This window comes from Electrona antarctica, assembly GCF_951216825.1.
Source record: "Electrona antarctica genome assembly, chromosome: 14".
In the NCBI taxonomy this organism is placed as follows: Eukaryota; Metazoa; Chordata; class Actinopteri; order Myctophiformes; family Myctophidae; genus Electrona; species Electrona antarctica.
The window spans coordinates 45,757,954-45,773,729 of NC_136795.1; the positions used below are offsets into that span (position 1 = coordinate 45,757,954).

At 40.4% G+C, this 15,776-nt stretch overlaps 3 protein-coding genes across 3 annotated transcripts; all 3 read left to right on the forward strand.

Moving 5' to 3' along the window:
- Positions 1-840: 840 nt before the first annotated feature.
- Positions 841-1,152, forward strand: LOC306937577 (histone H4; the record flags this gene model as incomplete). Its single annotated transcript, XM_079521413.1, has 1 exon — positions 841-1,152. One exon carries the CDS (start codon positions 841-843, stop codon positions 1,150-1,152), a length of 312 nt encoding a protein of 103 aa, XP_079377539.1.
- Positions 1,153-6,655: 5,503 nt separating this feature from the next.
- On the forward strand, positions 6,656-8,660 carry LOC306937245 (uncharacterized protein; the record flags this gene model as incomplete). The annotated part of the gene is made up of 2 exons (XM_079520913.1): positions 6,656-7,073; positions 8,650-8,660. Exons 1-2 carry the CDS (start codon positions 6,740-6,742, stop codon positions 8,658-8,660), a joined length of 345 nt encoding a protein of 114 aa, XP_079377039.1. The 5' UTR covers positions 6,656-6,739.
- Positions 8,661-8,687: 27 nt separating this feature from the next.
- Positions 8,688-14,067, forward strand: LOC306937531 (heterogeneous nuclear ribonucleoprotein A/B-like). Its single transcript, XM_079521364.1, has 2 exons — positions 8,688-8,751; positions 12,403-14,067. The coding sequence occupies exon 2, from the start codon at positions 12,413-12,415 to the stop codon at positions 13,619-13,621; it is 1,209 nt and encodes a 402-aa protein (XP_079377490.1). The 5' UTR covers positions 8,688-8,751; positions 12,403-12,412; the 3' UTR covers positions 13,622-14,067.
- The last annotated feature ends 1,709 nt before the right edge of the window (positions 14,068-15,776 follow it).

A 15,776-nucleotide genomic window follows, 5' to 3' on the forward strand; every position in this document is an offset into this window, starting at 1 on the left:
TAAGTCCACTAGGCCAGGGCATTTCTCCCTGAAAGTTTCTCTCAATTTCTTGAGTCACTGTTTGATTTGGTTCAAACTTCAAAAAATTGACAATGAATAGTGGACATGATATATTTAATCATTAATTAATTAATTCAAACCTTTTATTCTCCAGAGACATTGAGGTTTCCCTCATTTGCAGTGTCGTCGAGATACAGTACAACATAATACATTTCCAAGTAATAAACCAAAAAAAAAGGAACAAATATAAACAGTAACCAACCACTCTACTACATAATTACAACTAGACATTGTGTGCAGTACATGGGGAAGTTACATAATGGACATTTATTAAGGGTTAAGGGTGCACACATACGTATTTGGTAACATCAATTTATACATTATTGTATCAGTCTCTTGGATTGACAAAAAATAATAATAGGGGAATTATTAACAGCATGAACGAGGGGTTGACTACTAGCAATATTACTGTAAACTATCCGAAGGTGATGTGACAACAAAGAACCAGGACTCAGGAGGGGTATGTTACATAGCCTACTGCTGTACATAGGCTACGCAATATCATATTGTATTACATTAAAATAGAGTTAAAGTTTAACTAATGCACCCAATGGGTGATGAACCAAAGGGGGAGGAGTGTGTGTGTGTGTGTGTGTGTGTGTGTGTGTGAGAGAGAGAGAGAGAGGTGGGCGGGGTTTAGTAACGCCCACGCAGCTCGCTCTGCCTGTCCTCCCCTAAGGTCCTCCCTTACGTCCTCAGAACACACATAAAAGAGCAAGTCTCTGGGCTTTGAAATCACTCAGTTTTCTGGCTCTAACTACAGCAACAGCATAACTCAAAATGTCAGGAAGAGGTAAGGGAGGAAAAGGCCTAGGAAAAGGAGGCGCCAAGCGTCATCGCAAAGTGCTTCGTGATAACATCCAGGGAATCACCAAGCCCGCTATCCGCCGACTGGCTCGCCGTGGCGGCGTGAAGCGTATCTCCGGTCTGATCTACGAGGAGACTCGCGGTGTCCTCAAGGTGTTTCTGGAGAACGTGATCCGTGACGCAGTCACCTACACCGAGCACGCGAAGAGAAAGACTGTGACCGCCATGGATGTTGTCTATGCTCTGAAGAGACAGGGGCGCACTCTGTACGGATTCGGAGGCTAATAATGCTGACTTGATCTACCAACAACCAAAAGGCTCTTTTAAGAGCCGCCCACACTTTCTTTACAGAGTTTCTTCCATTCAAGTAGGCAATATTTGCATTGTATAAAGTTTGCATATGAGCCATGATTCATGGACTAACCTGATTACCGGTAGATCTTAATAAAACGCGTTCGGAAATCCCGCACTGTAGCCCACTCATCCTCCCCAGTGGAGGGAAGGGTTCGAGCGAGCCGTTGGCCTCATGTGGCCATGACGCACTATGACACGTTTTATATAACAGATTATATACTGCCAGAAGTCCATGGTGTAAAAACCCACTTTGCACAACTTCCAGCAAGCTACACAAGCGAATATGTGATACAACATGAAGACGCTCTATAGTCATGATAAATTGGTACAGCATCTATATTGTCTAGTCTAGAGAGCTACTATGCATATAGGCCTACATGGTGTTTAGTTTTTTACTATATGCAGATTAAATTCACACCCACTTTCCAGCATCTATCAATTGATTCGGTTTGGGAATCAATTGATGCCCACAAACCAAAGCTATGATGAACATGGTCAGGGCCATGGGCCATAGCAATATAATCTCTTAATACTAATACGGTATTAGTAGCAAATAGACTGACTGCAGTAAGTGGACTGACTGTACAGTATAGATTTACCCTAAACGTTTATTATCATATACACCTAGCCGCAATTTGCAACTCTAGATTTTTTTTATAATGGGATGAATCTAGAGTTGCAATACCCTCCATTGACTCCCCACTCATCATTTTGCGATTGCGATCTGCTGGTCTTAAACGACGTTAAACTCACCAACATTGCAGCTGTAGTCCAAGCTTGAATTATTCTCTTTCAATCTGCAAAGCTTGTTTTTCATAAAAATCCCCCGTAGACATGTTATGGGCTACTTTCTGTCAAGAAGAAGAAATGTTGGAGTTTGGAAGAGCTCGTTTTTTTAAGGGGTCGCGCTGCTGCCTCCTGCATTATGTGCAAATGCGAAACAGATGCATCCAGGGACGTTCAGTGATTTACGACGAGCGCTTCCAAACTCCAGCACTTAGAAAAAGAATCACTTGCACAGAATTTCTTGACAGAAAGTAGCTCATAACATGTCTACGGGGGATTTTTATGAAAAACAAGCTTTGCAGATTGAAAGAGAATAATTCAAGCTTGGACTACAGCTGCAATGTTGGTGAGTTTAACGTCGTTTAAGACCAGCAGATCGCAAACGCAAAATGATGAGTGGAGAGTCAATGGAGGGTATTGCAACTCTAGATTCATCCCATTATAAAAAAATCTAGAGTTGCAAATTGCGGCTAATATACACCTATATAGTGGGACAATAGATCAGGCAGGCGAGAGAACTATTTTAGCGGGACAATAGATCGGGCACATTATGAAGAAACAAAGACTGTGTGTGAGTAGCCTCTGTCCCAGGCTTGGTGTGTGAGACCCTGTGTGGGTCACATGAGCAGTCCGTGGCAGCTGAAGCCGTGTCTGAGGGCACCAAGGCTGTGACCAAGTACACCAGCTCCAAGTAAAATATTCTCTCTGCTCTAAACACAACGGTCCTTTTAAGGACCACACATATTTTCAAAGAAAGCGTTTATCCAAATGTCATCAGACAGGATTATATAAAATTACTAGGGTGAATAGGGTCTGTAATTCTAAACTTGATAGTCTAGACTGATACACCATTAAACTGGAATGCAGGCTCATTTCAAATTGTATTCCATAACTTAATATTTGAATACAAATACAAGAAAAGTAGACTACTATAATACAAGACTTGCAATTCCCATGAATGTATCCATTCATAGAACTACATAATGTAAAAACATAATTTAAATACAATTAGATAAATACCCCCTCAGGGCCATTGGAAGTTACTCTTGTATTGAAACAGTGGGGTTTGGGAAACTGTTTTGTTACACGAATGAAGCAGATCTATTTATATTTATAAGCCAAAGACTATACTGCAATAACTGTAATTTGGTACTATTATGTACAAAGTAAACGTACAACTTGTTGCATCGTCTCCCTTGATACATTCATATAGATGGACATTTATTGTATCATTCCATATTCAACTGTTTGCTACGATAACTATATGCTGTTGGCCAGGAATATGTATAGACATTGATGAGTGCATAAATAATTTGGCATTTGCTAAGCAGTCACATACTTTGATTCACACATTGAAGATTAAATGCCTGGGTTTATCCTGGAATGGGTGCGGAATGAGACTCTTCTGTACCAAACAAGTCTAGAGTTTTGGTTTAAATCTAATCTATATTATAGTATCAGTGGCTTCTCAAAGCACATGTGGGGGTTTTAATGATTACCACCGGGATACATATCCCAAAACGAATGGGTCAGCGTGATATGAACAAATTAATGAGAGTTTTGGATGTCCGATCTATACATGTCTTATCAGTGGCTTCTCAGAGTGGAGGCGGGGGTTGAGCATGTATCTAGTATTTTGGGGGTCAGAATTTATTTAAATTGTTATATGTGCTAAATGGAAACAATGTTACAAGTGTCTTGTGTGGGCTGATACAATAGCTACAATAGTTCAGTAGTAGTGTGTGTGTGTGTGTGTGTGTGTGTGTGTGTGTGTGTGTGTGTGTGTGTGTGTGTGTGTGTGTGTGTGTGTGTGTGTGTGTGTGTGTGTGTGTGTGTGTGTGTGTGTGTGCGTGTGTGTGCCTGGGTGTGCCTGCGTACATATTGTGTATTTGTAATGTATGCATTGATGTAGGCTATGTATGTGTAAAGGACCCCCCCTAAAATGAGTAGCTGCATCTCAAGGGCTAACCTCTGTGTGTGGACGCTGCACACAGAATGAAAAACAACAAGCAATGCTTGATAAATGCATTTTATATATGTGATGTATCCCCATGCTTTTTGTTCTTGCCTAATGTAAATCGCTCTGGATTAAGAGCGTCTGCATGCTAAATGTCTAAATTGTTGTAAATTGCACAGCATAATTAATTAATCAATCAGAATCATTAATACCCACTCATCAAAATAATGAAGAGAGCGATTACATTTCAGGACCACCTAAAATAAAGGTGGTTAATCATAGAGAAAACCTACAGGGATGCCCCCTATGTCAGCTGGTCCAGGGACTATATGCCAGGCGGAAAACCCATTGGATTTAACCAGATTATAAGAAAACAAAAAGAAAGCTATACCTGACGACTGGAAAGAGACTACCAAAAAACATAGCTAAATGGAATGCTATCTATCACTAAAAATATAATATACATGGCTGAATATCTGAGCACGGTAAAATGACCCAAAACTTAGGAAGTGTGTGTGTGTGTGTGTGTGCACATGCATGAGAACAACTACAGAGAGTGCTTTAACACCAAGCAACAGTGCAAGACTAAGAACTTTGTTTCCTATGGTGATCCAGCCTAGGAAATACCCACGGACTGGTTGTCAGAGGGTTTCGACAACTTGGGATGCTCGCCCAAAGACAAAGCATGCAAGGCTGGCAAAGTGTGTCATCTCTGCTGCCCTTTATGGCGGAGCTGCCACTGCTTGTGCCCATGGAGTGCTAAGTGACATGTGTGTATCATGAGGACATATCCATGAGTTTGTGAATGTAACCTTTACGTCACCTAACATATTTGTGTTCCTGTATGCTTTCCCTGTGTGGACATAAATAAATTGTTACGTTAAACTGTGTGGGTGGGTGACGTGACATGCTGTCCTTTGCTGTCCTCAGTGTCAAACGCGTATAAATACAAAATATATTTGTCAAAAACCTTCTGAATATTGTGCAGGACATTATGCTTCATGTGAACATACTCAAGATTAAAACATTTCATTCCTCATTTCTTCAGAATTTTCAACCAAACATAGCAAAACTCATATGGTGCGACTGTCCTGGCCCTGTTTCTCAAAGTAGGAACTTGAATAAAACTAAGGGGAAAAAATGCAAAAATTCTTTTAAAAATTCCATAAATATAATATAGATGTCTATTTGTGAGCCTAATCTTTTCAAAGTCCAAGCATAATGTTTTCAGTCATTTCTGATCAAAAAGATTTTGTCCCCCAAACCAAAATCATATTGTGTGACACCATTTTGGGAAATTTCAACAGGCAATTGTTTGGACACCCATTGGGATAGAGAGGTCCTTCTTCAGTAAGGCTGCTCAGCACTTGCATTACAATAGCATGACAGGTGTCTGTGGTGAATTATCATTTTAACATTTCCATGAAATACGATCTTGTTGGAACGCTGACCAATGCGACTCATCCAAGTGTCTGTGGGTGTGACACCTTTTTCATTAAAAAAGCTAAAGTTATTAGATTTTTTGGTCATAATTACATGTAAATCTATGATGCTTTGTTATAGCTAGCATGTTGTTAGCATGCTAATGTGTAGCTAGTAGCCTCAAGGTTATGTTAAGTGCAGAAAACATAATATGGTGTGACACTATATCATAATGGTGTGACTGTCTGCCTGTCACTCCATATTACTTTTTTGTCACACCATATGAAGCAAACTGTATTTTCCTACAGATATAACAATAAATAACAAAGACCCATGTTTCTTTTGTCCATTTAAACATTTGTTTTAAACAGCTTCACCTAAAATCTGCAACTATCCACAATAAAATGTGTTTAATTTTATTCAATGTTAAAGCAATGTTCCTGTTGCTGTTTTTCCTGAGTAATTGTTTAATCAATCTGTAAAGTTCAGTACTCACTAATAGGTAGGTTAAAACACAGTTTGCTTTGAAAAATGAAGATATGATCATACGGTGTGACACTAATTAATTTGGTGTGACGTTCCAAATAGTGAAAAAATCATACCTTTATTAATGATGAAACCATTAATGTTCATGGATTACATAGCAAATAGTATCAGGAAGAGTCACAAATATTTGTGTAATTTTAGAGAAAGTTTTGTCACAATAAATACAAAATATGTTGAAAGACCGACAACATGGGCCTCACATTGAGTGTTGATTACGAAAATAATATACAGATTTAATACATTTTCACAAAACTATAGTGGTTTACAGGTTAGTTATGATAAAGGACTTTGATAAAGTGAGTAACTTAAGAAAGGTGTACTCTAAACAATTATTGTCATGTCACACCATATGATGATTTTAGGCACAAGTACAACAAAATGCTGAATAAATTCTGATTCCAATAAAATATCTAAAAACAAAATATGTTTCCATAAAGATGAGAGTGAGTAGAACAAAGGTAAATCATTTTTATTCCTGTTATTTAAAGGTTTTTAAAAAACACTTTTTTTAGGGGTGTCACGTCACTGACCCGTGTGTGTGTGTGTGTGTGTGTGTGTGTGTGTGTGTGTGTGTGTGTGTGTGTGTGTGTGTGTGTGTGTGTGTGTGTGTGTGTTAGAGAGAGAGAGAGAGAGAGGGGGAGGTACCGTGGAGGGGAGGGTGTTGGCTACTCCCACACAACTCTGCCTGTCCTCAGAGCACACATAAAGAGACGAGGCTCTGAGTTCTCAAATTAATTCACTTTGAAGAGTGCTCTCCGATTGTGTGATCAGAATATAAAATAGAGGGATCATACTAGGCTTATCAAAATGTCCGACACCGAGCAGCAGTTCATGGAAACGTCGGGAAACGGCCACGAACTCGACGATGATTTTAACGGAGGCGCCGCCGAGGATGAGGAGGAGGAACCGCAGCACCAGTTAGAGGAGGCAGAGCCGGAGCAGGAGGCCATAGACGGGATCGACGGGGACGCCGAGGCCGAGTCAGAACTGGTGGACGACGCGGAGGAGGACGCCACAGAAACAGCAGTAGCGGTAGTAGCGGCGGCAGCAGAAGCAGCAGGGCCCGAAGTCGAAGCAGAGTCCGCTCAACCAAACATAGCAAAACTCATATGGTGCGACTGTCCTGGCCCTGTTTCTCAAAGTAGGAACTTGAATAAAACTAAGGGGAAAAAATGCAAAAATTCTTTTAAAAATTCCATAAATATAATATAGATGTCTATTTGTGAGCCTAATCTTTTCAAAGTCCAAGCATAATGTTTTCAGTCATTTCTGATCAAAAAGATTTTGTCCCCCAAACCAAAATCATATTGTGTGACACCATTTTGGGAAATTTCAACAGGCAATTGTTTGGACACCCATTGGGATAGAGAGGTCCTTCTTCAGTAAGGCTGCTCAGCACTTGCATTACAATAGCATGACAGGTGTCTGTGGTGAATTATCATTTTAACATTTCCATGAAATACGATCTTGTTGGAACGCTGACCAATGCGACTCATCCAAGTGTCTGTGGGTGTGACACCTTTTTCATTAAAAAAGCTAAAGTTATTAGATTTTTTGGTCATAATTACATGTAAATCTATGATGCTTTGTTATAGCTAGCATGTTGTTAGCATGCTAATGTGTAGCTAGTAGCCTCAAGGTTATGTTAAGTGCAGAAAACATAATATGGTGTGACACTATATCATAATGGTGTGACTGTCTGCCTGTCACTCCATATTACTTTTTTGTCACACCATATGAAGCAAACTGTATTTTCCTACAGATATAACAATAAATAACAAAGACCCATGTTTCTTTTGTCCATTTAAACATTTGTTTTAAACAGCTTCACCTAAAATCTGCAACTATCCACAATAAAATGTGTTTAATTTTATTCAATGTTAAAGCAATGTTCCTGTTGCTGTTTTTCCTGAGTAATTGTTTAATCAATCTGTAAAGTTCAGTACTCACTAATAGGTAGGTTAAAACACAGTTTGCTTTGAAAAATGAAGATATGATCATACGGTGTGACACTAATTAATTTGGTGTGACGTTCCAAATAGTGAAAAAATCATACCTTTATTAATGATGAAACCATTAATGTTCATGGATTACATAGCAAATAGTATCAGGAAGAGTCACAAATATTTGTGTAATTTTAGAGAAAGTTTTGTCACAATAAATACAAAATATGTTGAAAGACCGACAACATGGGCCTCACATTGAGTGTTGATTACGAAAATAATATACAGATTTAATACATTTTCACAAAACTATAGTGGTTTACAGGTTAGTTATGATAAAGGACTTTGATAAAGTGAGTAACTTAAGAAAGGTGTACTCTAAACAATTATTGTCATGTCACACCATATGATGATTTTAGGCACAAGTACAACAAAATGCTGAATAAATTCTGATTCCAATAAAATATCTAAAAACAAAATATGTTTCCATAAAGATGAGAGTGAGTAGAACAAAGGTAAATCATTTTTATTCCTGTTATTTAAAGGTTTTTAAAAAACACTTTTTTTAGGGGTGTCACGTCACTGACCCGTGTGTGTGTGTGTGTGTGTGTGTGTGTGTGTGTGTGTGTGTGTGTGTGTGTGTGTGTGTGTGTGTGTGTGTGTGTGTGTGTGTGTGTGTGTGTGTGTGTGTGTTAGAGAGAGAGAGAGAGAGAGGGGGAGGTACCGTGGAGGGGAGGGTGTTGGCTACTCCCACACAACTCTGCCTGTCCTCAGAGCACACATAAAGAGACGAGGCTCTGAGTTCTCAAATTAATTCACTTTGAAGAGTGCTCTCCGATTGTGTGATCAGAATATAAAATAGAGGGATCATACTTAGTCCGTGAGCCAGGGGGGTTGGTCTGTACCATCTGGCTGAATAAGGCTCATAGTGATTTTTGTGAAGGTATACATGTCTAGAGTTAGAAAATATGTGATAGCATTGCGCCCGTGGTAGCTTTATGAGTGCTATCATGCATTTTATTTTATAACACTAGGCGAAAATTGCATGGATCAATATGAAAAAAAAATAGTAATACACCCCCCAAAAATGATAGAAAAGGTTTTTCCAATTGGTTCTGGTACCTCTAGGCATGCTTAAGAATATACTGAAAATATAGGAAAATATACATTTTCAAGATGGCGTCCAATATGGCTGCCAGGAGCTTAAAATGGCTATAACATCATTATTTGGGGGTTTAGGACTAAAGGAATGTGGCTGAATCAGTGAAAGTGATCAGTTAATTATAGGGATGTGCCGATGAGACAGTTTGGCCGATATCGATATCCGATATAATTAATTGCTGTTATGGCCGATAACCAATATTACCAATGTCGATCTCATTCTGTATTGAAAGATTATAATTTTGTCTATTCTGAAAAATACATGTAACAGGGTGTCTGCACTGCAGGCTTAGGCAAGTCACATCTAACTTAAATACCTTTATAATATTGTGAGCTTGTAGATCTGTTCAAACTGTTACTTTGGGCTTGTTTATCTGTAAAGACAGACCGATTCATTAATTTAATTATTTTCATTTTTGTATTTATTCCAAACATGTTCAAATATAAATGAGAAAAGACAAAGGAAATAAACGTCCAAAAATAATAATAATAATGATCTTTCATAATCCTTAACTTATGTTTATGTTCGAAAGTCGGGCAGATACTGGCACTGAGGAGGATATTGGAAGGGGTATGGGAGCGCAACCTGTCAGCGGTGATCACATTCATTGACTTCCAAAAGGCTTTCGACACCATCCACCGGGGGAAACTCATGAGTATTCTACGTGCCTACGGAGTTCCAGAAAAGTTGGTCCAGATGATAGAGTCAAGCTACAGCCAGACTCGAGCCAAGGTCCAAGTTCGGCCTCAAGCTCAATACCAAGAAAACAAAGGTAATGACAGTCAACACAGAGGACAAAACCATTGCCACTGCAGACGGGACGGTGCTCGAGCGAGTCGAGGACTTCAAGTACCTCGGGGCCTGGACTGCCTCAACTGAAAAGGATCTGAAGGTTCGGAGAGCACTTGCCTGGAAAGCCTTGCACGGGATGAGGAGAGTGTGGAAATCAGACATGGGAGAAGACCTTAAGAGGCGGCTGTTCATAGATACTGTCGAGACATGGACCCTCACAGTACAACAGGAAAAATCCCTGGATGGAGTCTACACAAGAATGCTACGAATGGCACTAGGTGTCACATCAGAAATGTGGACCTCTTCTATGGGGACCTACCACGGGTCACGGACAAAGTCAGAGAGAGAAGGATGAGGCTGGCAGGGCACTGCGTTGTTCTTGCTTATTGTAAATCGCTCTGGATTAAGAGCGTCTGCTAAATGCCTAAATTGTAAATTGTCAGGTACCCAGAACTTGAGGCAAGTAAATTGACTATGGGAGCCAAACCCAGGGCAAAGCCAAGGGGGGGAAAGAAGCGTACCACCTATGTAGACGTGCTGCGGCGCGACAGCTTGGCTAACAACACTGCAGAGCTCAATAACCTGATGTTGGATAGGACATTGTGGAGGGCAGCGATCCAGGAATCCCGAGTTGGTGTTGGCTAGACCTCACTCTCGCAGTTACTATGTTCGAAAAAGGAGTAGGGAAAAGTTTATTGAAAAACGTAATCGGTCTGATTAATCAAACCGATGCCGATTAATCTAAAAACAACTCAAATCGTCCGATACCGATGTGTTTGCCGATTAATCTCCCATCACTAGTTAATTATGTATTGCCAAATCCAAAATGGTGTCCATACCACACCCAAAGTGATGTTCTATTGTACTGCATTATGTAAAAACATTACAATTACAAAATGAACAGAATAACTGTCACATAAAATCAATTTCTTATAAGTAGGTCAATCTTATGTGCTAAAGGTCAGGTCAATGTCTGTCTCATAAGCAGGTGTGTCCAAGCATGCAGGAGATACAGTATGGTCACTGGTTGACATGCACAGTATTCACCTTACCATTGATATGCAGCTGTTTGTTGTTGTAACCTACAGCAGGGGTATTCAACTAGATTGAACTGTAGAATGATGGTGTGTGGGGGGCCGCACAGCGTGCACGCTTTACTGAAAATGTGGGGGTTCTCAAAATGCATTTGTGCTCAAACACAAAGATGTATACATTTGTGCACAGTAATGAGCAGGATAATATGACTATACAGCTATATGTTACCATAGAATAGATGTAGACCTATTTGACAGTGCATAAACATAATTGCCTTGACATTAACGACCTTCAATGGGACAGTCCTGTGCAACCTCATATCCATGTGCAAAGGCAAGATCAGAGCACAAAATACTTTGCTGGCAGGGAACTTCCCAGACTACCCTGATGTGCTGGGTGAGTTGGGTGTCACAATGTAACAATCTGTTGCTGCTGTTGTACCACGACAGTTGTACTCATATACAAGTGGAATGTGGCAGACCACCAAGCTCAATTTGAAAGTTCAGGTGATGTCACACAATTTGGATGGGAGATCCACATTTTGCTAAGGGTGACCTGACACCTGATGAGATGTTGAAGCTACAAATGAGAAGTGATGTTGATAATAAAGAGACGATGAGGTAGATCAGGATTTGGGTAAGATATTGCTGCCAATCAGGAGGGCTAGGGGGATGTGGTGGGTTGATTTTATGTTCCTGATTATGAGTTGAAGCTTACAGATATTGAATGTAGTTGCAAAAGATAAATATTATCATATTTTCTTAAGTTGTTATAGAAATAGTTGTTTCTGTTTCATTGACCAGACCTTTAACATGTGAGATTGACCTGATATAAAGGCCTTTTTTGATTATGCCAATTACCAAAGTTTGGGCAACCAAGCTAAAATTGTCCCCAAATACAAATCAACAACAAAAACGTAATATGAAACAGCATTATTAGGTTTGGTATTGAACAGATAGAAGTGTCAAATGGACTAAAAGGTGATGTAATGGTGAACGGAAAGTTATCTTATGCATTACTTACACTGTACACTTACACTATATTTAGTTTATTGAATTTCATAAAACATTTCATTAGAATTTATGTTCTAAGATGGTTTTAAATATTTACAGTTATTTACAGAGGGAACCTTTGTGCTGCATCTTTCATGAAAACAGAAGTACGTCTCATGTAATATATAGTCCCTATATGTTGTCTCTCCTGTAATAGATAACATTTCTAGATGTGCTAATTTTAACAACTTTTCAGAGAAATATATAGTCTGAGCTGTATCCCAACCATTCTTCAAAGATATATGATCAATAATAGGAGAGAACCATCAGTTTGAAGTAGAATGCTCCATTCGGATTTTGAAAATTGAGTTTTGGCATGTGGTTATAAATGGAGTGATAACACACAGAAAGCTACCACAGATGCAATGCTATCACATTTTTCCTAGCACTAGGGATGTATACCTTCCCAAAAATCACTATGAGACTTATTCACCCCATCGGTACAGATGACCCCAGATTTGGGGTCCTGGCTCACGGCCTAACTAGGCTTATCAAAATGTCCGACACCGAGCAGCAGTTCATGGAAACGTCGGGAAACGGCCACGAACTCGACGATGATTTTAACGGAGGCGCCGCCGAGGATGAGGAGGAGGAACCGCAGCACCAGTTAGAGGAGGCAGAGCCGGAGCAGGAGGCCATAGACGGGATCGACGGGGACGCCGAGGCCGAGTCAGAACTGGTGGACGACGCGGAGGAGGACGCCACAGAAACAGCAGTAGCGGTAGTAGCGGCGGCAGCAGAAGCAGCAGGGCCCGAAGTCGAAGCAGAGTCCGCTCTGGAAGACGGCGATGGTGGCGAAGAACAGGCGACGGAGGAGGGGGGAGGCGAGGCAGGAGACGAAGCCCAGAACGGCGGCGGTGGAGCCTCGGAAGGCGGACAGATCAACGCCAGTAAAGGGGAGGAGGATGCGGTGAAAATGTTTGTCGGGGGTCTCAGCTGGGACACGAGTAAGAAGGATCTCAAAGATTATTTCTCTAAATTTGGTGAAGTGACAGACTGCACCATAAAAATGGACCAGCAGACAGGCCGTTCAAGAGGGTTCGGCTTTATTCTCTTTAAAGAAGCAGCAGCAGTAGATAAAGTCCTTGAACAGAAGGAACACAGGCTAGATGGTCGACAGATTGACCCTAAAAAGGCCATGGCTATGAAGAAGGAGCCAGTCAAGAAGATCTTTGTTGGAGGCCTCAACCCAGACACAGACAAAGATGTTATCCAGGAGTACTTTGGCACTTTTGGAGAGATCGAAACGATTGAGCTCCCGCAAGATCCAAAGACGGAGAAGAGGAGGAGATTTGTTTTTATCACGTATAAGGAAGAGAATCCAGTCAAAAAAGTTTTGGAAAATAAATTCCATAATGTCAGTGGGAGCAAGTGTGAGATTAAAATAGCCCAGCCCAAAGAGGTGTACCAGCAGCAGCAGTATGGCGGTGGGGGTGGTGGAGGAGGATATGGGGGGCGTGGCAGAGGACGTGGAAGTGGCCAGAGCCAGAACTGTAACCAAATACTGTACAACAACTACTGCAACCAGGGCTATGGACAGGGCTACGGACAAGGCTATGGATATGGCAGCTATGGCAACTATGACTACTCTGCTGGGGCTATGGGGGTGGGCTATGGGGGTGGCTACGACTACAACCAGGGCAATACAAGCTATGGGAAAACTCCAAGACGTGGGGGCCACCAGAGTAGCTACAATCCATACTGATCACAAGTAGTGCAGGTCTAAAGTAAATACGAGAAGGAACCCATGGTCCAACCACAGCCATCATGGGCTCTGGCTTTTCCTTTGGAGTTGGCATACATTTGGACTCATGCTCCATATGTACAGATCAAGTGAGGAACTGGGGAAGCAAATGTCACTTTTCCACTTTTTATTTTATATTGTTTTGTGTCCATTTACATTTCCAGCAATGAAAGTGTTATTTTTACTGTACTTTTTGGTACTTTTTTTTAATCGAATGTATTGTATGGTTGTATTTTACATGGATTTACCAACAAGCAAGGAGCTCAAGAATAAAACATTTTTTTTTTGCATATTTGGTGTTTGTATATTTTTTGTTTTTCTTTCCTGAGTGTTTGATGTGAGCTGCATGGCTTCAGATGTGGGGTGAGGAAAGACGGATAAGGGATTTAACTAATCAAAGGGTTAATTGTAAGTGTGTTAAGTGAATGTTTGCAGTTGGCTAAGTAGACAAGGACAACCAGTTATTTTCTTTTTTTGTTGCTTTGGCTTTTAAAAGGAGATTCTTCCCCATCATGTCTGCAATTTTAAGTGGCTTTACTAGTGTTATGATACAACCGAAAGCAAGCCTGTTTAAATGTAAGAGGGCACTCCCTCTCTCACTGGAAACTCATTCCTCTAGTGTCTTGGGCAAATTGTTAGAAATAAACGTTTATTTATATTAAAATTAAAATCACACCCGTGTGGACTGAGTGGTGTAAGGTCTTATATAGCCTGATCAGCTGTGGTCTGACGTAATGTCTGACGTAATGAAATCACACCCGGGTGAACTGGGTGACCGTAGCAACCATGCTCATTTTTTCTGCACAGACAGACTAACAAAGCCAGTTGTAGGAGTGGTTTACAACACTCAATAATGTCTGACGTAATGAAATCACACCCGGGTGAACTGGGTGACCGTAGCAACCATGCTCATTTTTTCTGCACAGACTAACAAAGCCAGTTGTAGGAGTGGTTTACACCACTCAAAAATAAAAGGAGGAAAGGGTCTTGGAAAAGGAGGCGCCAAGCGCCATCGCAAGGTTCTTCGTGATAACATCCAGGGAATCACCAAGCTCGCTATTCGCTGTGGTGGTGTGAAGCGTATCTCTGGTCTGATCTACGAGGAGACCTGCGGTGTCCTCAAGGTGTATTTTACAGTTAGGTTTCCAAACCAACTGGTGATACCATACCATAGAATTGACTCTATAGAAGATCAGCATTATGTTGACTTACACCAAAAAGTCTGAGCCTACGGAGAAAATTAAGGCGTTGGTGTACTTTTGCACACATACTTGTCACATGGGAGTGCCAGCTCATATCACAATCCATGTGCACTCCTAGATATTTATAGGAGGTGACCTGTTTGATGTCATGACCATGTATGGTGATCACAATCTCCTCAGTTTTCCTTACAACAATCAATCAATAGTGATATAGTTCAAAACATGTTTTTGTAATAAATATTAACCACATCTACATCGTCTACACCTAATTGTGTGCAGTAAATGGGAAATGTCACACTAGTGACTACTCAAATAAGGAGACGTGACATCATCGATTTTCTTATTAATGCTGTCAAAGTGTGTTTGGTAAACAGCAATTTTATGTAAATTAGAGAGAGAGAGAGGAGTTCACTAGAAATATAATATTACTGTGCTTTGCAGCATGACACATCATGAAGTATCTAGGCCTACCTGAGAAGTGTCTCCATAATCAAATATACATACAGTTTATAGAAGATTTAAACACTCTTAGTTTTCTGATCACAGTGAGTTATTTGTCCAAAATTAACCAAGTTTTCCAACAGCTGGCATTTTGTCATTGGAAGTTGGGATCAACTCCACCATCATGCTTTCCTTGAACAGGAGTGTGTTTACTGCGTTCAGAAAACATTATATTTATAGCAAAACGGATGACATAACAAAATCATAGTTTATGGTATCACGTCACCAGGAATGTCTACTAAATTGATTGTGAGTATTGTTGTTATTAGAACATAGTTTACAATATTTTAGAAGAAAAATGACAAAGGCAACACTTTGATCTGACTCTAGACAGGTGATGTTTTGAGGTTATTACTAAAAAGGAGTGCACTGCTTTAATCTTAGATACATTCATGATAGAAAGGCACATGTGT